At 36.5% G+C, this 26,918-nt stretch overlaps 1 protein-coding gene across 1 annotated transcript in view; it reads right to left on the reverse strand.

The window, feature by feature from the left end:
- The window catches only part of PHF3 (PHD finger protein 3), a 103,455-nt gene that overhangs the window by 22,472 nt on the left and 54,065 nt on the right, over positions 1-26,918 (reverse strand). The window contains exons 4-9 of the mRNA XM_065888765.1: positions 18,484-20,236; positions 12,598-12,907; positions 9,853-10,036; positions 6,983-7,130; positions 6,744-6,900; positions 5,403-5,519 (exon numbers count right to left, since the gene is read on the reverse strand). Of these exons, the coding sequence (XP_065744837.1) occupies positions 5,403-5,519; positions 6,744-6,900; positions 6,983-7,130; positions 9,853-10,036; positions 12,598-12,907; positions 18,484-20,236 (2,669 nt within the window). The remainder of the gene's footprint in view (positions 1-5,402; positions 5,520-6,743; positions 6,901-6,982; positions 7,131-9,852; positions 10,037-12,597; positions 12,908-18,483; positions 20,237-26,918) is intronic.

The following is a 26,918-nucleotide window of genomic DNA, read 5'->3' on the forward strand; positions in this document are numbered from 1 at the left end:
AGGAAAAAAGAATGAAAAGAACTGAGGACACTCTGAGACCTCTGGGACAACATTAAACGCACAAACATTCGACTTGCAGGGGTTCCAGAAGAAGAAGAGAAAAAAAACAGGGACCAAGAAAATACCTGAACAGATTACAGTTGAGAACTTCCCTAATATGGGAAAGAAAATAATCAAGATCAGAAAGTGCAGAGAGTCCCATATGGGATAAATCCAAGGAGAAACATGCCAAGACACATATTAATCAAACTATCAAAAATTAAATATAAGGAAAAAATATTAAGAGGAGCAAGGGAAAAGTAACAAATAACATACAGGAGAATCCACATAAGGTTAACAGGTGATCTTTCAGCAGAAACTCTTAAAACCAGAAGAGAATGGCAGGACATATTTAAAGTGATGAAAAAGAAAAACCCACAACCAAAGATTACTCTCCCCAGCAAGGATCTCATTCAGATTCAATGGAGAAATTAAAACCTTTACAGACAAGCAAAAGCTAAGAGAATTCAGCACCACCAAACCAGCTTTATAATAAATGCTAAAGGAACTTCTCTAGGCAGAAAACACAAGAGAAGGAAAACACCTACGATAACAAACCCAAAACTATTTTAAAAATGGTTAATAGGAACACACATATCAATAACTACCTTAAATGTAAATGGATTAAATACCCCAACTAAAAGACATACACTGCCTGAATGGATACAAAAATGAGACCTGTATATATACTGTCTACAAGAGACCCACTTCAGACCCACAGGCACATTCAGACTGAAAGTGAGGGCATGGAAAATAGTATTCCATGCAAATGGAAATCAAAAGAAAGCTGCAGTAGCAATTCTCATATCAGACAAAATAAACCTTAAAATAAAGAGTATTACAAGAGACAAAGAAGGACACTACATAATAATCAAGTGATCAATCCAAGAAGATATAACAATTGTCCATATTTATGCGGCCAACATAGGAACACCTCAATACATAAGGCAAATGCTAACAACAATAAAATGGGAAACTGACAGTAACACAATCATAGTAGGGGACTTTAACACCCCACTTTCATCAATGGACAAATCATCCAAAATGAAAATAAAAAAAGGAAACACAAGCTTTAAATAATATATTAAACAAGATGGACTTAATTGATATTTATAGGACACTCCATCCAAAAACAACAGAATACACTTTCTTCTCAAGTGATCATGGAACATTCTCCAGGATAGATCATATCTTGGGTCACAAATCAAGCATTGGTAAATTTAAGAAAATTGAAATCGTATCAGGTATCCAATTCGACCACAACGCTATGTGACTAGATATCAATTACAGGAAAAACTCTGTGAAAAATAAAAACACATGGAGGCTAAACAATATATACTACTTAATAACCAAGAGATCACTTAAGAACTCAGAGGAAATCAAAAAATACCTAGAAACAAATGAAAATGAAAACACGATGACCCCAAACCTACGGGATGCAGCAAAAGCAGTTCTAAGAGGGAAGTTTATAGCAATACAGTCCTACCTCAAGAAACAAGAAACAACTCAAATAAACAACCTAACCTTACACCTATAGCAATCAGAGAAATACAACAAAAAAAAACCCCAAAGTTAGCAGAAGGAAAGAAATCATAATCAGATCAGATATAAATGAACAAGAAATGAAGGAAACAATGGCAAAGATCAATAAAACTAAAAGCTGGTTCTTTGAGAAGATAAACAAAACTGATAAACCACTAGCCAGACTCATCAAGAAAAAAACGGAGAAGACTCACATCAACAGAATTAGAAATGAAAAAGGAGAAGTAACAACTGACACAGCAAAAATACAAAGGATCATGAGAGATTACTACAAGCAACTATATACCAATAAAATGGATAACCTGTAAGAAATGGACCAATTCTTAGAAAAGCACAACCGTCCAAGACTGAACCAGGAAGAAATAGAAAACAGAACCAGACCAATCACAAGCACTGAAATTGAAACTGTGATTAAATATCTTCCAACAAAGGCCCAGGACCAGATGGATTCACAGGCAAATTCCATCAAACATTTACAGAAGAGCTACCACCTATCCTTCTCAAACTCTTCCAAAATACAGCAGAGGAAGGAACACTCCCAAACTCATTCTACGAGGCCACCATCACCCTGATACCAAAACCAGACAAAGATGTGACAAAAAAAGAAACCTACAGACCAGTATCACTGATGAACATAGATGCAAAAGTCCTCAACAAAATACTAGCTAACGGAATCCAGCAGCACATTAAAAAGATCAGACACCATGATCAAATGGGTTTTAACACAGGAATGCAAAGATTCTTCAATATATGCAAATCAATCAACGTGATACACCATATTGACAAACTGAAGAGAAACCATATGATCATCTCAATAGATGCAAAGAAAGCTTTCGACAAAATTCAACACCCATTTATGATTAAAACCCTTTAGAAAGTAGGCATAGAGGGAACTTACCTCTATGTAATAAGGGCCATATATGACTAACCCACAGCCAACATCGTCCTCAACGGTGAAAAACTGAAACCATTTCCACTAAGATCAGGAACAAGACAAGGTTGCCCACTCTCACCACTATCAGTCAACATGGTTTTGGAAGTTTTAGCCACACCAATCAGAGAAGCAAAAGAAATAAAAGGAATCCAAATGGAAAAGAAGACGTAAAACTGTCACTGTTTGCAGATGGCATGATACTATACATAGACAATCCAAAAGATGCTACCAGAAAACTACGAGAGCCAATCAATGAATCTGGTAAAGTAGCAGGATACAAAATGAATGCACAGAAATCTCTTGCATTCCTGTACACTAATGATGAAAAATCTGAAGGAGAAATTAAGGAAACGCTCCCATGTACCACTGCAACAAAAGGAATAATACCTAGGAACAAACCACCCTAAGGAGACAAAAGACCTGTATGCAGAAAACTATAAGACACTGATGAAAGAAATTAAAGATGATACAAACAGATGGAGAGATATACCATATTCTTGGATTGGAAGAATCAACACTGTGAAAATGACTATACTACCAAAACAATCTACAGTTTCAATGCAATCCCTATCAAACTACCAATGGCATTTTTCACAGAACTAAAAACAAAAATTTCACAATTTGTATGGAAACACAAAAGACCCCAAATAGCCAAAGCAATCTTGAAAAAGGAAAATGGAGCTGGAGGAATCAGGCTCCCTGACTTCAGACTATACTACAAAGTAATCAAGATAAAATGGTACTGGCACTAAAACAGAAATATAGATCAATGGAACAGGACAGAAAGCCCAGAGATAAACCCAAGCACATATGGTCACCTTATCTTTGATAAAGGAGGCAAGAATATACAACAGAGAAAAGACAGCCTCTTCAATAAGTGGTGCTGGGAAAACCAGACAGCTATATGTTAAAGAGTAAAATTAGAACACTTCCTAACACCGTACACAAAAATAAACTCCAAATGGATTAAAGACCTAAATGTAAGGCCAGAAACTATCAAACTCTTAGAGGAAAACATAGGCAGAACACTCTTTGACATACATCACAGCAAAATCCTTTCTGACCCACCTCCTAGAGAAATGGAAATAAAAACAAAAATAAACAAATGGGATGTAATGAAACTTAAAAGCTTTTGCACAGCAAAGGAAACCATAAACAAGATGAAAAGACAACCCTCAGAATGGGAGAAAATATTTACAAACAAAGCAACTGACAAAGAATTAATCTCCAAAATATACAAACAGCTCATGCAGGTCAATATCAAAAAAACAACCCAATCCAAAAATGGACCAAAGACCTAAACTGACATTTCTCCAAAGAAGATATACAGAACCAACAAGCACATGAAAGAATGCTCAACATCACTAACCATTAGAGAAATGCAAATCAAAACTACAATGAGGTATCACTCCACACCTGTCAGAATGGCCATCATCAAAAATTCTACAAATGATAAATGCTGGAGAGGGTATGGAGAAAAGGGAACCCTCTTGCACTCCTGGTGGGAATGTAAATTGATACAGCCACTATGGAGAACAGTATGGAGGTTCCTTAGAATACTAAAAATAGAACTACCATACGACCCAGCAATCCCACTACTGGGCATATACCCTGAGAAAACCATAATTTAAAAAGAGTCACATACCACAATGTTCACTGCAGCTCTATTTACAATAGCCAGAACATGGAAGCAACCTAAGTGTCCAAAGACAGATGAATGGATAAAGAAGATGTGGCACATATATACAATGAAATATTACTCAGCCATAAAAAGAAATGAAATTGAGTTATTTGTAGTGAGGTGGATGGACCTAGAGTCTGTCATACAGAGTGAAGTAAGTCAGAAAGAGAAATACATCAATACCATACGCTAACACATATATATGGAATCTAAAAAAAAAAAAAATGGTTCTGAAGAACCTAGGGGCACGACAGGAATGGAATAAAGACGCAGATGTAGAGAATGGACTTGAGGACACAGGGAAGGGGAAGAGTAAGCTGGGACAAAGTGAGAGAGTGGCGTGGACGTATATACACTACCAAATGTAAATTAGATAGCTAGTGGGAAACAGCCACATAGCACAGGGAGATCAGCTCAGTGGTTTGTGACCACCTAGAGGGGTGGGATAGGGAGGGCGGGAGGGAGAGAGATGCAAGAGGGAAGAGATATAGGGACATATGTGTATTTATAGCTGATTCACTTTGTTATAAAGCAGAAACTAACACACCACTGTAAAGCAATTATACTCCAATAAAGATGTAAAAAAAAAATGCAATACGGTGCACGTACTACATATGTTATATAACACATCAGTTAGGTCTGGGACAGCACTACTTAACTATACACAAGGTATTTCTGTGTATATAAACATTCATTCGTGATACTTCAGGGTCACATTTTATCAGTAAATTGTTAACGAAAAAAACCCTTGTTCTTGAAATCTTTTGGCATTTGAAAATGAATATTAAAGGACTATAAACCTATAAAATTTTCATTCTGACTTAACCTGGCTCCACAAATTACCAATATTCATAAAACCTTCAAACTATGCTTTTGAAACGTGCAAATGTAAGAAAAGACACTTATTTTCCCATCCTTCTGATTTACAAAATATAAGGTAATTATGTAAGTTGATAACTGGAGGAAATGAGAAAAAAGCAGAAGAGATCAGGAAAAATCAACAACAAAAAATTTAAGAATAGGCTAATGGAGGATCAGTAACAAAAAAACACAGAACAAAAAGTCTGTTGCTGTGCACTCTGAGGTGAATTACTACATCTGTGTATAGCGTTTTTCTCTATGGCTAAAAATTATGTTTTGATATAGACAAACACATATTTGTAGATATTTTGATAGAGACAAACACATATTTACAGATAATCTTACATGTCTATTTTCTCTTCGTCTCCAAGCAGCTAACTCTTTAGAAGCTAGTTCTTCTGGACTCATTCTTATAAGGTGATCAGGGGTTACTTCTCCTTTTAGCACTTTTTTAAATAATATCTGCAGGTATTTAAAAATGGGAAGGAAAGGAGAGAAAAACATTTTTAAAAGAACGAGGAGCTGCTGTATAGAAACTTGTAATAAATGAAGATGAAATTTTGAAACCTAATTTACAAATGTTTAATGATTCACGTATTACCTCCTGCAAAGAGAATAAATGACAGCCTTGTGTTCTAGAAACTTACCATCTAAGGTAGCTAAATACACATTTTGTATAAAAACACAATAGAGAAGCATGTATGGTGAAGTCATTACAACATCTTTGCAAAGTTGTATTAAGTCTTCCCAGGGACAGACACTGTCACAATAGCTAACCCATGACTATATGAAAGATACTGCATAAAAGAACTTTACTGAATGTGATGTCTTTCATATTTTTAAGATTTCATATGTTTAAATCCTAACAGGCTTACAGGAGACTCCAGAGCAAAGAACCAACTGTTAAGAAAAAACCTGAAGGAAGTAAATATTTACTTGAAGAAAAGCTTTCAGATTACGTAATTCAAAAAGTATCTGATTCCCTGCACCATGATGGCAGATTGTACAATGTAGATTTTTCTTATGTAGCTGTTAGCATACTTCAAGAAAATACCTCATATCACACACTACGGCAAATACCATTACACAAACTGACAAACTGATATCACTCGTGTGAAAACGTTGTAAAACTTAAACAAATGTGTAAGGAGTTTGCATCTACACCCACAGCTTTCAGATTTCCTCTAAGTCCCAGGAAAAGATTAAGGATTCAATTAAAGTTTACTCCACTGCTAAGATTCTTAGAACTAGTCATATTTAAATTAATAACAATATTTTAAAACAGCTTTCTTTTTTATCAAAATGTAAATTATTTTCTTAAGCAGTGTAACTCTATTTTCAAATTTACATCAGAAGTATTAAATACATAGTGTTACAAATTTTGGTTTAACAGTGTTTTTGGAGAATACATATGAATGAATTTTTTAATAAACTGGATTAAACAAGGGACATAAAGGAAAGAAAATTCACATCAATCGGGTTAAGATAGATTTAGTATTTTATATTTTAACAGACATTGCATAACACTAGTCACCAATGTTCAGAATTCATAACTCAGTTCAGTAGCAAAAGACTAGGTCTCACTTCAAGAAATAAATTACAGATCTATTGTATGAAAATCATAAATCTCTATGTATTAGGAAAGTTGGAAGCATAAAGATCCAGACATGAACAAAACATACTTACATTGTTTTTAGGATCTTTCAGATTGAACATCAAACTTCTATATTTGTTCTTATATTTAGCATCTGTGTCCCGAAAAAAAGAGAAAAGCTCTTTTTCAATTTTTGTGGCAACTTTTGCTGCCTTTTCCTCTGGTACCTTCAAATTTGAGTCTGTAAGTCTTAAAATGAGAATAATTCAATTATTTTCCAAATACATGAAGCGTATATTATTCAATCTTCTACAATAGCAACGCGTGTTACCTTTTCATAAGAATATCTTTGAGAGAATGCCGGACGCTCTGTCGGATCTGGTCTGTGGAAGGCTTGGAGGCAAGAGCCGCCGGAGGATGTGCACCAGGGGGGCCCTTTTCGGTTTTCTTCTTCTTTGTCTCTTGCTTCTCATGAGCACCTAATTTAAATAAATATCAAAACTCACTAAATTGCTTTGAAAAAGGTATTTTCCTTTTTAATGCACAATGTAAGTGGACTGATTAAAAATCACTATTTTAAAATCATAAGATCAGACTCCATATTCCACACTGAAATATTCCTGACATTGAAATTCTAATCTATGTATGATGACAGATGATAACTGTAAAAAGTGGCCCTAATGTTATAAAATGTATATACCCCTTTCCCATATTAGATAATGGTTTTTAGAGCTACTTTTCATATATATATATATATATATATATATATATATATGAAATATATATACCTGTAAAAAACTATTTAGAAAAATTGATCTGAACTTATTAGGTGTGCAGATAATGTAATGTCCTTACTAATACCACAAAATTGATGAATCTCCTCTGGTTTTAAAACAATTGTGTTAATTTGAATGTTAAGCTTTTCAAATGATTTTTCATTCCATCATTACTCATTTATGCACATCTTCAGAATCTCAGTGTCCTACAAACTCCTCATTCCAACAATTCTTAAATCGATCATTTTTTTACCATTCATGTCCTCACTTTCCCACACAACCAACTTTGGCCAGGTAGCCCAACACCTGCCATTCCGTTGCAGCCTGAACATCTTAATTCTCTCTCCTTTAAACATCAGCACTGGCAAAAACCACAACCTGGTGAAAGCTAACTTTTATCCTTCACCCAAACAGCCAACAAATAGCTGAAGGTAACTGGAGAAAGTAAGCACTGGTGCTGACAGATCTCACTTTAAATTTACAACCACAAATCTCAAGTAGAGAGCTCAATCTGCCACCCTAATCCTATTAAACTATCCTAGTAGTTTACTAGTGCTCTCCCACTTTCCAAAAATGTATTTTATGCTTTTTCTCCTTTCTTCTCAAACCAATGATACCTCCAACTTGGACCTCATTTGATTTTCTCACTTCGTATTTCACTGAGGAAGCAAAGCAGTGTCAGCTATTTTCCCATCACCAAACCTACTAACATACCTCATGTGTCCCCGGCTCCTTCCACATGCAGCTTTCCCTACTGTTACAATGCATCAGCCGTCCTTTCCTATGACCAACCCCTCCAGGAGAATCCTATTCCCCTCTGATCTCTTCATGGATTTTGAACCTCAACTATCGCCTCTCTCTGTCGCCCACATCATCAAATTCTCTCGCTACTGGATCATTCCCATTAGTCTTACAAACATGCTATAATATCTCTTTAAAGAGAAATCCTGACCTCATATCCACCTCTAGCCACTACACCATTTCTGTTCCCTTTAACAGCAAAATTCCTTCAAAGAGTTATTCATAATCACTATCTCCAGTTCCTCACCCTCCATCCTTCCACACGCCACTGTAACTGGCTTTTGTCCCCACTGCTCCACCAAAACAACTGTCTAGCCAGCATCTGAAACAATTGATCACCACCTCCTTCTTGGAACTTCACCTGACTTCCAGGCCACCACGGTCTCTTAGTTCTCTTACCTCAAAGGCCATCTCTTCGTCTCCTTTGCTGGATCCTCTCTTCCTCCCAAGTTCTAATTGCTGACGCACCCCAAGGCCTCTGCTTCTGCCCCTTCATTATCAAACTCTCTCTGTAGCTCTTTATATCTAAGTGCTTGATTTAAAATAACACCTATGCACTGACAGATCCCAAATTTATATACCATTGCCCAAAGTCCAGACTCATCAGCCAAAAATTTACTCAAAATATCTCCACTTGGATCTCTAATACCCATCTCAAAGTTAAAATACCCATATTTTTCAATTTTCCTCCCCAATCTCTTTCTCATCTCTGCAAACAGCACCAACACTGATCTATCCACCTCCTAAGACTCTCCTTTCCTTCACCTACCTACACCTAATCCAACAGCAAGTTCTGCCAAGTCTACTATAAAATATATATGAATCTGACCACTTCCCTCACTGTACCTCTGTTCCAAGCTACCACTCTTTCTTTCCTAGGATACGGCTAAAGACTCCTAACCAGTCTACTCTCCTTCTCTCCTATCCTCCTACAGTCCAGGCTCCACAGGAAACCACAGTGAGCCATCACTCTCTTGTACAAATTCCTCTAAAGGTTCCCCATTATATTGAGAACAAAAAAAAGTAAACTCCTGTCATGGCCTCAAAGTTCCTACATAATTTTGTCTAAACTCACCTTCCACCACCATTCTATCCCTCGTGTATTACATTCTAATCATTCCACAGGGATTTTCTTGCTCCTCAAATGCAGAGGCTATCTCCACCTCAAAGCCTTCAGCTTGGCTGTGCCCTCTATGGATTCCTTCCTCCCAAACAACTCTGCATTCCTTTAGATCCCACAGCACATTACCACCTCCATTCTCTCTGAAACAAACTCCCTCCCACTCTCCTTGACCTTGACTCTCTATCCCATTACTCAACTTTTTCTTTATAGTGCCTAAATTCTCTAAAAATAGCACACCACTTTATCTGTCTACCTGTTATCTGTCATTTCCCATTGGTATTTAAGTGCCATGAGGGCAGGGGCCTTATCTTACTAAGTTCATTAGTACTTTCTCAGAATTTGGACCAATAATTCTTATTTCAAGTAGGGTCAATCACCTAAACTGTTTTTCTTGCCTTTAAAATGTAAAAGTTTTTAAATTTCCCTAAATATACTAACTGAAAGTATATGAAATAAAATATAAATACATTAGTATATAGTAATTTCTATTATTCTTACTACCTGGTTTTGAAGCTTTTTCTCCTGTGCAAGTAACAGCTGTAGACTCTTTTGTTATTTTTTCACTTTTTTCTTCTGAGGATCTCCGAGGTAAAACTGGTTGTCCCATCTTTCGAAGAGGAGCTAGCTGCCATTTTTTTATTTCACTATCCCTACAGTCTGATGAGTTTTTGCCTTCACCAGACTCCTAGGAAAAATAGTATTTAATTAATTAGAATGAAAACTACTAAACTATCTTTAAATACAAAGCAAGCCTCCTGAGCATGTGGATTGAAAAAATTAGTATGACAAGCTATTAAGATATCAAACATATTCCACTCTTTAGCCCAATAACTGTTTTTTGAAGATATATAAAACTCAATTAACTGCAAAAAGGACCTTCACCGTTCCATCCAAAATCCATTTGTTAAGCACCTATTTTCTGCAGAACACGTAACAACAGTCTGTAATGGGGAACTAAAAAACATTGAGAAATAATGGCATTAGAAAGAAAATTAGGTATAAGATAGTAAGGGTCCTCTTCGTCGGCTGCAGATATGAAAAAAAGAGGGGGGGATTGTGGAGAAATCAATTATCTGTATTTTTTACTACTTTCTAGAACAAATGAAGTCACATTTACCTATAAATGTATCAAATTCTCAGTGTACCTACTGGCAATTTTAACTCCTATAAGGTAGAACAAACCATCAGGACACCTACTATTTTTGTCCTAATTATAACCCACAAAGAACTACAAATGAAACCAGAATTGTGAGACCCTTGGGAGTTAATTAATCACATCATACCAGTCTTCACTGGTGGGGAAGTGGTTAAAAATCCGCCTGCCAACATGCAGGGGACATGGGTTTGAGCTCTGGTCTGGGAAGATCCCACATGCCGCGGAGCAACTAAGCCCGTGCGCCACAACTACTGAAGCCCGTGAGCCTAGAGCCTGTGCCCCACAACAAGAGAAGCTACCGCAATGAGAAGCCCACGCACCGCAATGAAGAGTAGCCCCCGCTCGCCCAAACTAGAGAAAAGCCCGCACACAGCAACGAAGACCCAACTCAGTCAAAAAATAAATAAATTTATAAAAACAAAAAATCACATCATACCAGTGAGAAGAATACTTGTGTATAGAAATATAATCATAGTTTTTAAGAAGATAGAGTATATACAAAAAATCGATTTTCTCTAGACTGGGAATCCTATAATTTTTTAATTTACTTGTTTATTTTCTACCTCTCCAACTAGACTTACTTGAGAGCAGGAACATTTCTCAATCAGTCATACATACTCAAATCTGGTACCATGCTTGGCACACAATAGGAACTCAATAAATGGTTCAACATAAAATCTAGGGATAAGAAGTGATATTTAAAAAGCAGATTCCATCAACTAAAATCAGAGTAGTCAAATAAGATTCAACAGTTCAGTACCAAAAAGAAAAGAAAAGAAAAGCAGTAATCACTTGGCTCATGTATTTATTTACAGTATCAGACTAACCTCGGTTCCTTTTCTGATACAGAGACTGGATAGAGGGGTTTCTCAAAACATTCACCATGTTAATGTTTTATAATGTCTTTTTAGACAAGATGGAGATAACTCAACTGAATGACTAAACAATGAGCTGTATTTCTGAATGGCCAAGAAATTGTACCCAAGAAATGATGATTAGAAGTTAACAGAACCTTTCCAAAGGCTTGCTATAAACTGTTTTCAATGGCGCTCTCAGTTCTATATTATCAATTACTTTGGTGCTAATCAAATCAACAGAAAAAGTAATAGTAAGTATCAGAAGGACATAATCTGATTCTCAGCAAGTCTTGGCAGACAGGAAACGTTGGATGGCACAAGGATTTGGCAAACTGGAACTTAATCCAGATTTATCACATAAGGAGTGTCTCAAGAACTGAGTTTGTAAATAATGGAAACGGCTTTAGAAAAAACATGCTTATGTTCTTCAATCTGAATGGTCGAATTAAAATATTTCCAAGGTTCCTAATTTATGTTCGTTGTGTTTTGGAATATTATACTTGACCATCCACATATATTTGTTTCAGTGTTTCCTCCCTAGCACTACCTACAAGAATAACAAATCAATGATTAGAAAAATCACAGGAAATAAAAAAGTAGACAATGAAAATAAAATTTAATCAGATAAAGTGCCGTGTCCTTTGTACATTTCTCCTGTAATTGACTAATATCTTGAAATTTCTATTCAGAAAATACTTTAACAAGGTAGTTGAAAATGTAAGATGAGGGAAAACTGACAACTTTTTAAAAGGCCACATTTTAAGAGAAACATTATGAGATACGGGTTCCAAGCAAATACTAGAACAAAAATCAAAAGAACTAAGATTACTTTTCCTTACAGAGAACTCTTTCACTTGAAAATAATAATGCCAAATGTGGTCTTATGGATTCATAGATATCTACGGACTGAAAAGCTTTTTAGAAAAACTTCTCAGCAAGCACAATTTATACCTACCACCACAAAATCTCACACACATTCTACCACAGAAAATGCAAGTACCAAACTAGAGACTAGAAATAGCACAAAAGACTGTAAGAAATAAGATCTGCGTATTTTGAAGATGTCACTACCTGGTTTCACCAAGCCTGACAAAACATGTTAAGTAAAAACCCATTTTTGCTGAAAAATAAATGTGAAAATGTACACAACAGTGAAATCTAAAGAGAAATTTCAAATTCGCACCGTCAGCCCGAAGTTCTTAAGTAAAAATAATGCATTAATGAGAGGCTCACCCGTTTCAAAATTTTGACCTTGTGCTTCACTGTATCATCTATATATTTGGTTTTGTCATTTGTTGTAGTGTGCTTTGATAACCCAAGCTTTTCATATTCCATTGCTTTATCTTCACTATGGACTTCAACTTTAGCCTGGTTTCCCAAAATATCTGGATCTACTATTTCAGTCTTTTTATCTTCTTCGGCACAACATTTCACACACACATATTCTTTGTCTTCCTCTCCCATTTGCTGTGCTTGAGAAAGACTTAACCCAACACAATCACCATGAAACCAGTCATCACATCTCCCACAGCCAACCATAAACCTGGAGAGAAAAAAAAAAAGAACACTTTGATTCGATACATTTTCTTAAAAACCAATGCTGAGTGAGCCTAAACTGAATTTTTAATATTTTTCCAGTATTTTGCATGTTTTCTGTCTTTACCCATTCTATCAGTTCAACATGGAGAGAGTTTTCAAAGAACATTCTATGAAAACGGAACTTTAAGAAGTCAAACATTTCCCCTCTAATATGAGTGAGAAAATACTGGGCGGGGGGCGGGGAGGGGGACACATAAGGATAAAAATATAGGGCAACTGACCTTTGTCAGCATACTGTATAGAATAACAATGTATAGAATAACAGTATTTCTCCACTGAGAAGGGTGATGAACTGTGATAATCTGATCACAGACAACCCATCAAAGTTACAACTACATTTACCACAGACTTGAAATCATACATAAAACTGGAGTCACTTATCCAACTAATCATTTTAAATAACAAAGAGAAAAACCAGATGCAACAAAAATGCAACTCAAAACTAACAAAGTGGAGCCTCACAAACTGTTCCTCATTAACCACCTTAACTATATATATATAACTATTCTTTGAGCTCAAAATATTCTGGTTCATAGTGTCACAATGATTTAGCTGAAGGATCTTTTATGTACTTCTGAGGATGGGCTTCCTTACTACTTGACCTTGTACTTTAGATAATAAACTTGTTTTCCCAAATAATGACCAAATTATATCAACATGAAGATATTACTATTCAGGGTGAATTTTTTTTTATATTTCCAAACGATCTCCTTATATTTTCCCTTTACTGCATTTTATCTAAGAAATAATTTCACTAACCAATGAAAAAGTCCAAGGACAGATTTATGACTCTGAAGAGTTTGTTTTTCTAACTTAAGAAAGAATATCTGGAATTATTTTAGAATAAAATAGCAAAACAGATATATAAACAGCAATTTGAGGGTGAAATTACCTTTTTCACATACTTTTCAACCCATTATTAAGAAAATGACAAAGCTCACTCAATCACGTTTAACATTTTCCTTTTTTCTTCCTCAGGTTAGTAATTCATGGTATGTTTGAAAGAATTTAAGTATACTCTTTAATGATCTAAAGACTTTGTGCTGGTTTCGATAAGAACAGTGGCACCAGCAACAGTGACCAAAGTCCTTTTAAAAACCTATCGTCCAACAGGAAGATGTTAAAGGTAATTAATATACTGGGTGATATGGCCAACCCTCTCTAAATATACCAGTGGTCCTATTTTAATGTAGAAACTGTAAGAATCAGAACGCTGAGTTTCAAACCTTACAGGATATCTTGAAAAAGTCACGCCAAATACCCCACCCCCTCAATTGCAGACCACTCTATTCTTCTTCCTCTCTCATGTGCCTTTCCACTGTGCACCAACCACTGCCGTGCACCAAGGAAACCTGACTTCTTCATGTCTACAATTCACCATTCTTTACCCTAACTGGCGATGCCTGTGCTACCTTTTTCAGATAAGTCATCATTTCCTCAATGGTTCATTTTAAAACTTAAATTCATTAAAAAAAAAAACCACCTCATGCCTTAAGTAAAAATAAATAAAAATACAGAATATTTTGGATTCATAGCCCTAGTGAGAAAACTTTCCAACAATGTGGTATTTGTCTGCAAGACAGAAATGATTTCTCTAGGTTTGGGAGACAGAAAACTACGAAGTTTGAAAAATACAGATACTTAAAAGTTCTTCTATTTCAGATTGCAAAGTTGTAAGAACTCCTATTTCTTGAAAGCAACTATCTAGGCTGAATTTCTTTGAATTATTGAAGGAAAGCTAATGTGATTTCCCATCTCAGCTATATTAATAATTCCTTCAAAGCAAGCCTGGAATAGTTTCAATAGGACACATACTATGACCATGGCTATGCTTTTGCCCCAAATCCAAATCTCACAAACCTATTAGGAAACTTCAAATCTTTATTCAACCAGGATAGAGTCATTTTATGATGTGGAATGTATTCATTATATCACCATGCCCCCAGTTTATTTATGGAAATGTCTCCTCAAACTTGAGAAGCTCTGAAAAACACATCTCAAAACTACAGTGCCATCCAGACGTATCTTAATAATAAGATTTTATATAAAAAATAATGCAGTTAGAATTTTGAGAAATCAAAACAAAAAATGACATTGATAAAAATAATCACATGTCCTAGGGGAAAATGTGATTCACTTGAAAGTGAAACTGGAAAATTTCAGAAAAGGAAATATTACCAGTACTATGAACTTTATTAAGTGGCCTATCACAAAAAGAGAAGATACACTGTCTTCCCTTTTCATATTACTTCTCATGGCTTAAAAAGGGAGAGGGAGTATGGATCAAATAGCTAACATAATTACACTCCCATTTTCTGCTCTGTCCTTGAAGTTCTGATTACCAAAAGGCAAAATCACTCAAAGATAAGACTATATAACCCAGGTGTTAAATATTTCACTAAAAAAAATTAATGTGTGGTAAAAGATTAACTCTGAATTAACTGGACCAAGTCAGCATGAAATCAGTTAAATGGAAAAGTTCAGAAATATTTATGTTTTGTTCTCCTACTGTTATACATTCATTCACAAAATTTTAAATCCTACTATAATTTAAACCTAATTTAAAATATAATCTTAATTCTAATCTTCTTGGCACAAACCAAAATATATTCTTAGAAAAATTTCAAGTTTCTTCAAAGTAAACCACAAAAGCAACATTGAGAATTCCTGTTCTTAAAAAGTCATGTCACAAATTCACTAACAATGGAGCTGTTACAAGATGAGCCGTTAAGTTCTGATAAGTGGTTCCTTTAAGTAACAGCTAAGACTGTATTACTGTGAATGTATATGTACTCACTCTTTTCTAGGGTAAAATGATTTTATTCCACATAAACATTAAATCATTGTTTTTGTCACTAACAGTCTAGTCTGCGGAGAAAAGTACTTTTCTATCAAACTCTTAAACTCCTGAGAAAAACCAGAATCACTTTCTCTAAGAGAAAATTTCCTTCTCAGAAAAAGGTTTCTTGTTTGAGTACAAAGCTATGACTCCATTACGCTAAGGATATTTTTTTGTTTCTAAATTTCATCCAATGAACTAATCTTCTACAACTGGGCAAGAAAGTGTAATACAAACTGAAGATACAAATGTCATCTGGAGAGGCAGGGAAATACTAGAAACTACAAGGTAGGTACAAGGTAGGTATTATGAAAAGACTAAGACTTCTTCCTCCCAAAACTGGCTTATGTTTAAAAGACGTTCAAAGATAAGTTTTTAAAAAAGTATTAAATAGTATGGCTTTTAAAGTAATGAATATACCTTAGCTACAAGGCTGAATCAGGAAAATAAATGGAAGCCAAAACAACAGCATGAAGTGTAAACTGTGAGGCAGTCAATGCCTACTGTCTTTAGGATACATACAGAAGTCGCTTATGGTCGAATATTACATTTGGCCATGCCATGAATGAATCCGTATTTAAAAATATTATTTCCAACTGGAAGCACATACAGGAAGCTAACCTCAGTTGCAACACATGTAAAATGCTGAAGAGTTATAAAATCATCTTTACAGAAGTAAATGTCACAAGTGCTAAAAAAATGTATTAACAAATAGCTTTCAATGAATGTAGCTGGCGCATGAGATCAAAGATATGGATGGAAGTTATTTCCACATATGTCCTTCCTAATAAATTCATATTCTCACACATGGATTGAACTAGGAAAACTACATGCTGCGTGACAGGTGCATTTTTTGAGTAACCTCAATATATACAAGCAGAGTGCATCAAAGAAGTAGTGAAGGCTAGTTAATATGTAAAGAAAAAAACAATCAATTACTTAGGCTTCTTTATTCACAAAATTGAATGTGAAATGCTGCTTCCAAAATTGATAGTTTCCAGTATTATTACATATTATTCATGTCGATTACATAGGGTAAACTCAAAATCCCTACACATCTAATATTCTATGTCATTTTCCAGCCTGGGGCAAAGAAACTCTAGGTTTTATACGTCAGATCCAAAAGGCAGCCTTAGGTAAAAAACAATCGGACTTAACAATCTTCATTTTAGGAAACTAACTGATATTGGTGAAGTGACAGTCATCATTCAAAAGCCTGGGCAAACTCCTGAGGACCACGTCATCACAACAGAAGTTTATCTCCAAAAAGGTTACATTATAACATGTCTTCCAACTCTAGGCCAAAGTTTCATTTCAGAAACTCATTCAGTTTAAGGCTCCTATTTTATACTCTGACAACATGTCAGTATGATGGTTTTTAGAAGACGCTGGCAAAGAAAAAAGGGCTAACTTAAAAGAGCACTTACAAGGACCATCCAGCCCTTAATTCTCTTAGGCCCACTTGAGAATAATTGAATAAGGTGTTTTAAACAAAAAAGCATAATAAACAGCACAAAAGTGAGGGCAAATGTAGCACTATATTCAAACAAGTCACAAGTTTTAAAAACTGTAATATGCTGTTATAAAGTAACCACTGACACTAAAAATAGGCCATGGGCTGAATCACAAATGAAAATACCCCTTGACATAAAAGTTATTTTTTACAGAATAGACCCAAGAACTCCCAACCACACCCTCCATACCAAAATAATGTGTTACACCGCACTGCACTAAACTGTCCCTCCCTAAGGAGTTTCATTTTCCTGCAATCTAATTGTGCTGGGAAATCGTTCTAACATTTACTTTCATGAGTAAAGATAATATTACAATGTGCAAGTTACAATGTTCTTTTATCATATCAATGTTGATAGAAGTTCCAACAGCAATCTCAAAACTTGAACAGGATAATCTTGTAGCTGGAAACTCCACTTCACCTCTTGTTCTCTTTTTCTCAAAAAGCTAGCAAATAAAAAATACATGGGCGGGGAGGGTGGCAGTGTCATAAAACTATAGAATACTAAATCCTAAGGAAAGAATGACAACGGCAGTGCTATAAAATCACTTCCTAAAACATTAGAATTCACAAGAAACCCAAATTACTAGAACATTCAAAAACAAAATACATGCTTCACTCCATTCCATGTTACATACAAAATTCCCTTGCGCCATTTAACAGTTGTTTTAGCTACCAAATTTCATTCTAAGGTCAAGTTTGATAGTTATGAAGTAGTGGAATTAAGTCATAGTAAGTGTGTTTCATTTGAAAGTATATATGTAGAATTTCCATTATGCCTTTCACAATTTATTACCAGTTCTTCTCAAGCCAAACAAAATAATATATAACCTCCAGACCCAAAGCACTATAACAATTTTCTGATTTTTTTTTTAAGATGCAATGACTAAATTACACTAACTGGTCACAATGATAAAACATTTCCATATATACCAGCTTTAGGTCAGACTATGTGTTTTAAAGTTTCTAGGGTGGCATATTTGTAAATTCAGTGGCTCCATCTTACTATCATATATCCGGGATTGATGAGGGGTTTCTGTTTGTGCAAAAGTCTTTGTATGTTAAATAATCTCTTTCTATAAAAAGTTCTCACACTAATCCCACCCTAAGAAAAAATGCAATTTTTCTTTAATGTACATATCACATATACATACACACACACACACACCTGTTGCCATGTGGTTTTTTGCAAAACCCACACTGCTTGCTGGGAGTCCAGATATATTTGCTTTCAAATGAAGAGCTATGATCTGAGCCTTCCCGTTTTACAGTAGCTATATTATCTGGAATGAACAACGGTGGCTCATCCAAAGAAAAACTTTTGCTGCTTCTTCTTTGACGGGGTTGTAGGTTCTTCTCAGGTTTTTTTAATTTCAATTTATCCTCTTCCTTAAAATGTTCTACACTACCTGTGTGCTCAAGCTCTTCCTTCACATGACTATTGGTTCTCACTGCTGGAGCCGGCTGCTGGGGCTTATGGCACTGCTTCTGGCTGGAATGCAACAAGTGTCCAGTTTGTGCAGGATGATGAGGTTCTTTTGAGCAACCAGGGTGACCGTGAGGCTTTTCACTCAAAGAATGAGTTAAGGGTTTGGAAATCTGTACTAAATTTTGATCTTGTGATATCTTTCTAAATACAGAATGAGCCTGATTTTTCACAGATTTAACCCCAGAATTGCAACTCTGAATCTTTGAATCCTTATCAACTTGTTTCTTTCTCACTTTGACTGGCCTATGAAAATTCTGCTTAGATTCTGATTCATCAGCATTTCGCTTCACACTTTTGACATTAACTTTAGTTACGTTATGCATTAATTCATGCTTTGCTCCAACAACTTTTTTCCGAGTATCTGTGGTCATGGTTTGCTTAGAATGAATTACAGGTTTTGTATGTTTGGGTTTTATGTTTTTTGACTCTAAGCAAGAAACACTATTTGACTGGCTGTCTCTGTCATCTTGAAGGTTTGCTGTTTCATGAGACTCCATTTTAATACTTTCAACAATATTCAACTGTTTTGATTTTTGGTCAGGTGCATCACAAATAGCATTTTCTAAAATATTACTTTCTGGTTCAAAAGCACTAGTATTAACCACCTCTAAGTTTGACTTATTAAATCTGGTGCCCTCCAACTGCTTATCATTAGACTCTGTGTCTTTACAGAAAGCCATTTCCATTTCACTTCTCTGAAGGGAGTTCTCAGCTTTATCAGCAACTTCCATGCTATCTTTCGATTCCAAACTACATTCATTTACTTCATCCACAGAACCAGACAAACCGACAAGGTTCTTTTCTTTCTCATTTGGGTTTGTACAAGCAGCATTGCCAGAGAAGGCAACGGAAGATACGGGTTCCTCATTGACACTGTCATCTTCGTGGGGTAATTTCATTGTCTCCTTTGATTCTTGTTCAACTTCTCCTTCTACCTTCATTTCTTCAACAGCCGTCCCATCCACTTTACCTGAAATGGAATCGTTCCGTTCATGTTCTTCTTTACCTGAAAACTTATACAATGGGCTAAGAGTCTTGGCTTTACACTCCATCAGAGTTTCATTTTTCTTTTCTTCAATACTAACACAAGTCTCTGAAAGGAGTGGACAGTTTAACTCATGAGATGGCACATTTTCTTCTCCCTGATTATTACACTTCTGCTCAGAATCCAACCCAGCTTCACCCTTCATTTCCAGACAAGATGCAACGGCTGCTTCGATCTGTCCACTGTGTTGGCGGCCCCTCCTGCTCTCTTTCTGGTGCTCGGGTTTCGGCGACGTACCAATTTCTTCTTTCATCTGACACCTTTCCTGTTGTTTCACCCCTGCTTTAGGGGCGGACACAGTCTTCGCTGATGCCTTTTTTGTGCTATTTAAAGGTGCTGCATTTGAACGCTTGGCAATAGTGCTTTGTCGCAAACTTCTTATTTGTTCTATCACAAGGGAAAAAAATAAATAAAAAAAAACAGTTATTTTGCCATGTGTTTTTATTTCAACGCAATTTAGAATACATCACTTCTTTATTCTGAGCTATAAAATTTATTTTCCCATTTCAAAGAAAATGTACTGACATCTACTCATGATGATGGTTACATTTTTTATACACTTATCAAAGTTCTATAATTCTGGGGCAGAAAATAACCTGTATAAAATTCAGACTGATATTATACTTTACAATAAGAAATATTTTCATCAAGCTTCTTTTCTATGCAAGTAAGCTGGGGGTAAAATCAATGAGGTTCCTTGATATTACTACCCATCTTAAAGCAAGGCTGTCATACAGTTGTAAACATTAAATACCTTTAAGTATATAAAACCAAACAAATTCAGGTGCCAATAAAATCTGAACTAAACCACCTATCACAAACAGGATCTGTGTGAGTTTCAAAGCACAGCCTCAAAAGAACTCTAATGTCTTTATGAATGTGCTTCCCTTAGATCTCCATTTTAGCATTCAAGTTATTCCTTGAATAGCTTGAATATTTTAAGAAATGAAATATACACTAGAGTACTAGACACAGATCAACAAAAAGAGAAATTACAATTAAAGAGATTTAAACCAAGAAAATGTATCATAAGGGAAAACGCTGAAAGTATGAAAATAATTTAATAAAGCTTCCCACTTGTAACAATGCCCCTAACAAAGAATCCATTAACTGAGACTTTCCTCCTTTCCTTATCTGGATACATCCTCCAAGGGAAAAAGAAACACAAAGTGAAAAGAAATTGGAAAGAAAGCTAAATAATTCACTAAGAAAAAAAAAAAATAATAATTCACTAAGTTAAAAAACAACCCAAAAACTGAAATACAAAACAAGAAGCTATATCCAAGCCTATGCATATCCAATACCTCTGAATCAACTCTGTATGAAAACTGAACATCACAAATTTTTAAAAAGTCTCCTTCCTTTTTAATGCAAAATGCTACTATGCACCAGTATTTAGACCATTTTCCTAATTTGTCACGTATCACTGAACCTGTGAAACTCTTACAGAAGGTGTCACAGGTCCTCCTCATTTGTCTTTAACAGTCCTAATTGATGCTTGTAGTCATGACACTCAAAAGTGTCCCCATTTGGACAATAAATTATACGGTCATCCTATCTTGGAGAGACCCTTTCTAATTCCCCAGGACTTGGCACAATATTTGGTCATCAGGTAAGTACCCAACAACTTCAAAAACTTACTTAGTGGGGGCTTCCCTGGCAGCGCAGGGGTTAAGAATCTGCCTGCCAATGCAGGGGACACAGGTTCGAGCCCTGGTCCAGGAAGATCCCACATGCTGCGGAGCAACTAAGCCCGTGTGCCACAACTACTGAGCCTGCACTCTAGAGCCCACGAGCCACAACTACTGAGCCTGTGTGCTGCAACTACTGAAGCCTGCGCTCCTAGAACCCGTGTTCCGCAACAAGACACTTTGATGAGAAACCCTCACACCGCAATGAAGAGTAGCCCCTGCTCGCCACAACCAGAGAAAGCCCATACGCAGCAATGAAGACCCAATGCAGCCAAAAATAAAAATTTTTTTCTTTAAAAAAAGGGGGGCTCTTCCCTGGTGGCGCAGTTGTTGAGAGTTTGTCCACCTGCTGATGAAGGGGACACGGGTTTATGCCGCGGAGCGGCTGGGCCCGTGAGCCATGGCCGCCGAGCCTGCGCGTCTGGAGCCTGTGCTCCGCGACGGGAGAGGCCACAACAGTGAGAGGCCCGCGTACCGGAAAAAAAAAAAAAAAAAAAAAAAAAAACTTACTTAGTGGATTATGAACCACTCATGCTCAGATATATAACATTTTAAAATAACTAAAGTTTTAATGGTTTGTTATTAATATTTAGATAATTTTTAAAGCTCTGAAGACAGCCTGTAATAATTTATAGCTCTACTATATTTATATGCCCTGAAATAAAATAAATGAAGAACTTTTAACACCCATTACATAAGTGGTTGATAAATGAATAGCACATTCAACTGTGAAGGTATTCAGATAAAAAATTGTTTTCCAATAGTAATTGATTAACTGACAAAGGATAAAGTAACTCTTTCTCCTCTAACTATAAACTGCCTTAGTTTGAAGCCGGGCGATATAAAGCCAAACATTACCATTATTTGTCTATAATGTTCATTCTACTCTTTTTGCTTCTCAAAGTCACAAATATATACCAAATAACCGATTTTTTAAAAAACTGAGGAAAAGATGATGAAGTAAACATATGCATCTGAGCTAATAATCCACTTCTCAAAACCGCACATTAGAGCTATGCAAAAGCTATGAACCTAAAAGCAAAGAAAGGACCAATGCCCTAAGAATTTAACGAACCATGCCTGTGTAGTGAAGGCACCATTAAAATCCAAAAGGAGGGGTTTCAGAGAGCTTCTGAATGGTGAAGTAGAACGCCTCCACGCGCCACAGTGCTTGCTGGACTGAAGTTTCTTTGTTCTTGACCTCACCCTATGAATCTCTTCATCTGGCTGTTGGTTCCTGTGCTTTAATATCCTCAGTAATAAACCACTTATCTGAAAGTTTGGGGGACATTAGTTTCTACTGTGACAGTTACTTTCCCTCAGCATGTGACAAACGACAATCAACTGTTTTCCGGCTTCCATTCTTGCTATTAATAAGGCACCTTTCAGTGTAACTGCCGTTCATTTTTTTGCCGTGTGGCTGACAGGATCTCGGTGCTCTGGCCGGGTGTCAGTCCTGTGCCTCTAAGGTGGGAGAGCCAAGTTCAGAACACTGGTCCACCAGAGACCTCCCGGCTCCATGTAATATCAAACGGCGAAAGCTCTCCCATAGATCTCCATCTCAACGTTAAAACCCAGCTCCACTCAACGACCATCAAGCTACAGTGCTGGACACCCTATGCCAAACAACTAGCAAGACAGGAACACAACCCCACCCATTAGCAGAGAGGCTGCCTAAAATCATATGAAGTTCACAGACACCCCAAAACACACCACCAGACGCGGTCCTGTCCAACAGAAAGACAAGATCTAGCCTCATCCACCAGAACACAGGCACGAGTACCCTCCACCAGGAAGCCTACACAACCCACTGAACCAACCTTAACCACTGGGAACAGACACCAAAAACAACGGGAACGACGAACCTGCAGCCAGTGAAAACAAGACCCCAAACACAGTAAGTTAAGCAAAATGAGAAGACAGAGAAACCCATTGCAGACGAAGGAGCAAGGTAAAAAAACAACCAGACCAAACAAATTAAGAGGAAACAGGCACGTTAAGAGGATCAGACACCAGGATCAAGTGGGGTTTATCCCAGGAATGCAAGGATTCTTCAATATACCTAAATCAATCAATGTGATACACCATATTAACAAACTGAAGAATAAAAACCATATGATCATCTCAATAGATGCAGAAAGAGCTTTCAACAAAATTCAACATCCATTTATGATTAACACCCTCCAGAAAGTAGGCATAGCGGGAACTTACCTCAACATAATAAAGGCCATATATGACAAACCCACAGCCAACGTTGTTCTCAATGGTGAAAAACTGAAACCATTTCCGCTAAGATCAGGAACAAGACAAGGTTGCCCACTCTCACCACTATCGTTCAACATAGTTTTGGAAGCTTTAGCCACACCAATGAGAGAAGAAAAAGAAATTAAAGGAATCCAAATCGAAAAATAAGATGTAAAACTGTCACTGTTTGCAGATGACATGATAGTATACATAAAGTATCCCAAAGATGCTACCAGAAAACTACTAATCAATGAATTTCGTAAAGTATCAGGATACAAAACGAATGCACAGAAATCTCTTGCATTCCTATACACTAAAGATGAGAAATCTGAAAGAGAAGTTAAGGAAACACTCCCATTTACCACTGCAACAAAAGGAATAAAATACCTAGGAATAAACCTACCTAAGGAGACAAAAGACCTGTATGCCAAAAACTATAAGGCACTGATGAAAGAAATTAAAGATGATAACAAACAGATAGAGAGATATACCATGTTCTTGGATTGGAAGATTCAACATTGTGAAAATGACTCTACTACCCAGAGCAACCTACAGATTCAACGCAATCCCTATCAAACTACCAATGGCATTTTCCACAGAACTAGAACAAAAAATTTCAGTTTGTATGGAAACACAAAAGACCCCAAATAGCCAAAGCAATCTTGAGAAAGAAAAACAGAGCTGGAGGAACCAGCCTCCCTGACTTCAGACTATACTAAAAAGGCACAGTAATCAAGACAGAATGGTACTGGCACAAAAACAGAAATACAGATCAATGGAACAGGATGGAAAACCCAGAGATAAACCCATGCACATTATGGTCACCTTATCTTTGATAAAGGAAGCAAGAATATGTAACAGAGAAAAGACAGCATCTTCAATAAGTGGTGCTGGGAAAACTGAACAGCTACATGTAAAAGAATGAAATTAGAACACTCCCTAACACCATACACAAAAATAAACTCAAAGTGGATTAAAGACCTAAATGTAAGGCCAGGCACTATAAAACTCTTAGAGCAAAATGTAGGCAGAACACTCTGTGACATAAATAACAGCAAGATCCTTTTTGACCCACCTCCTAGAGAAATGGAAATAAAAACAAAATAAACAAATGGGACCTAATGAAACTTAAAAGCTTTTGCACAGCAAAGGAAACCATAAACAAGACAAAAAGACAACCCTCAGAATAGAAGAAAATATTAGCAAATGAAGCAACTGACAAAGGATTAATCTCCAAAATTCACAAGCAACTCATGCAGCTCAATATCAAATAAACAAACAACCCAATCCAAAAATGGGCAGAAGACCTAAACAGACATTTCTTCAAAGAAGATATACAGACTGCCAACAGACACATGAAAGAATGCTCAACATCACTAATCATTACAGGAATGCAAATCAAAACTACAATGAGGTATCACCTCACACCAGTCAGAATGGCCATCATCAAAACATCTACAATAAATGCTGAAGAGGGTTTGGAGAAAAGGGAACCCTCTTGCACTGTTGGTGGGAATGTAAATTGATACAGCCACTATGGAGAACAGTATGGAGGTTCCTTAAAAAACTAAAAATAGAACTACCATACGACCCAGCAATCCCACTACTAAGTATATACCCTGAGAAAACCATAATTCAAAGAGACACGTACCACAATGTTCACTGCAGCATTATTTACAATAGCCAGGACATGGAAGCAACCTAAATGTTCATCGACAGGTGAATAGATAAAGAAGCTGGAATATTACTCAGCCATAAAAAGAAACGAAATTGGTTTAGTTGTAGTGAGGTGGATGGATCTAGAATTTGTCATACAGAGTGAAGTGAGTCAGAAAGAGAAAAACAAATACTGTATGCTAACACATATATATGGAATCTAAAAAAGAAAAGAAAAAAATGAAGAACCTAGATTCAGGACAGGAATAAAAATGCAGACGTAGAGAACGGACTTGAGGACATGGGGAGGGGGAAGGGTAAGCTGCGAGGAACTGAGAGAGTGGCATGAACTTATATACACTACCAAATGCAACATAGGTAGCTGGTGGGAAGCCGCCACATAGCACAGGGAGATCAGCTCGGTTCTTTGTGACCACCTGGTGGGGTGGAATAGGGAGGGTGGGAAGGAGACACAAAAGGGAGGACATATGAGGACATATGTATATGTATAGCTGATTCACTTTGTTATACAGCAGAAACTAACACACCATTGTAAAGCAATTATACTCCAATAAAGACATTAATTTTTTTTTAATTTAAAAAGTAAAATAAAGGAAAGAAAGGGAAGGAGAAGAGAAAACACTGACAATTTTGGAAGCCCAACAAAAGGTGATCAAGAAGTAACTGATGCAGGACATCCATAAAAAGATAAACAGTCATCTGGCACTGCTGGCAGAACCAATACCATTAACACCTCAACAGGCTTAGGAACTGGTGACCCCAGATAATTCTAAAGTAGGGAGGAAGGCAGGCAATTAAAATCAGGATGAGTCGAAAGCTGTTTAAAAAGCAGTCAGACCCCGAGCTCTCTCTCCACTACTCCATCCGTTGGGCAACTGCCCTTCCCAGGTTGGTTCTAATCGAAGACTGGAGGCTTACTCTTTGGGGAGCGTAAAAACAGAGTTTCTAGACTAAGGGACATCCAGAATAGATAAGAGCAGCAGTAAAGTACCCTGAAATCTGTAAGATTATGTGTATTTGTATATACTGAAAGATGAGATGCCCCCATCAGCTTCCCTCAAGGGCTCCCATGATATGCTAACAATCTAACAAGCCTAAAGTCTAACAACAGGAATTCCTCCAAAAAGTAATACAGCCAGATTACCATACAGTGATGCTCATAGTTGACAAAACGTTAAACACTGAGCAAGCTATCAATGATCAGACATTTAGCAAAGTCCCTGAACATGAAAGACAGAACCAAAAAAAGAAAAAAAAGACTAAAAAAACCTTTAAAACACCGTATCTTATGAAAGACAACATAAGATACTGCATGCATGAAACAAGACCAAAATGCTACAAAAAGGACTATTCCCAGAACAAAAAAAGAACATTCAGAATTTGATGAAAAAGTTGAAGGATAAACATGAGAAAATTTCAACAAGTAGAGTCCCTGCTATCTAATACCTGAATAACAG

This window comes from Phocoena phocoena, chromosome 12 (assembly GCF_963924675.1).
Source record: "Phocoena phocoena chromosome 12, mPhoPho1.1, whole genome shotgun sequence".
NCBI lineage: Eukaryota > Metazoa > Chordata > Mammalia > Artiodactyla > Phocoenidae > Phocoena > Phocoena phocoena.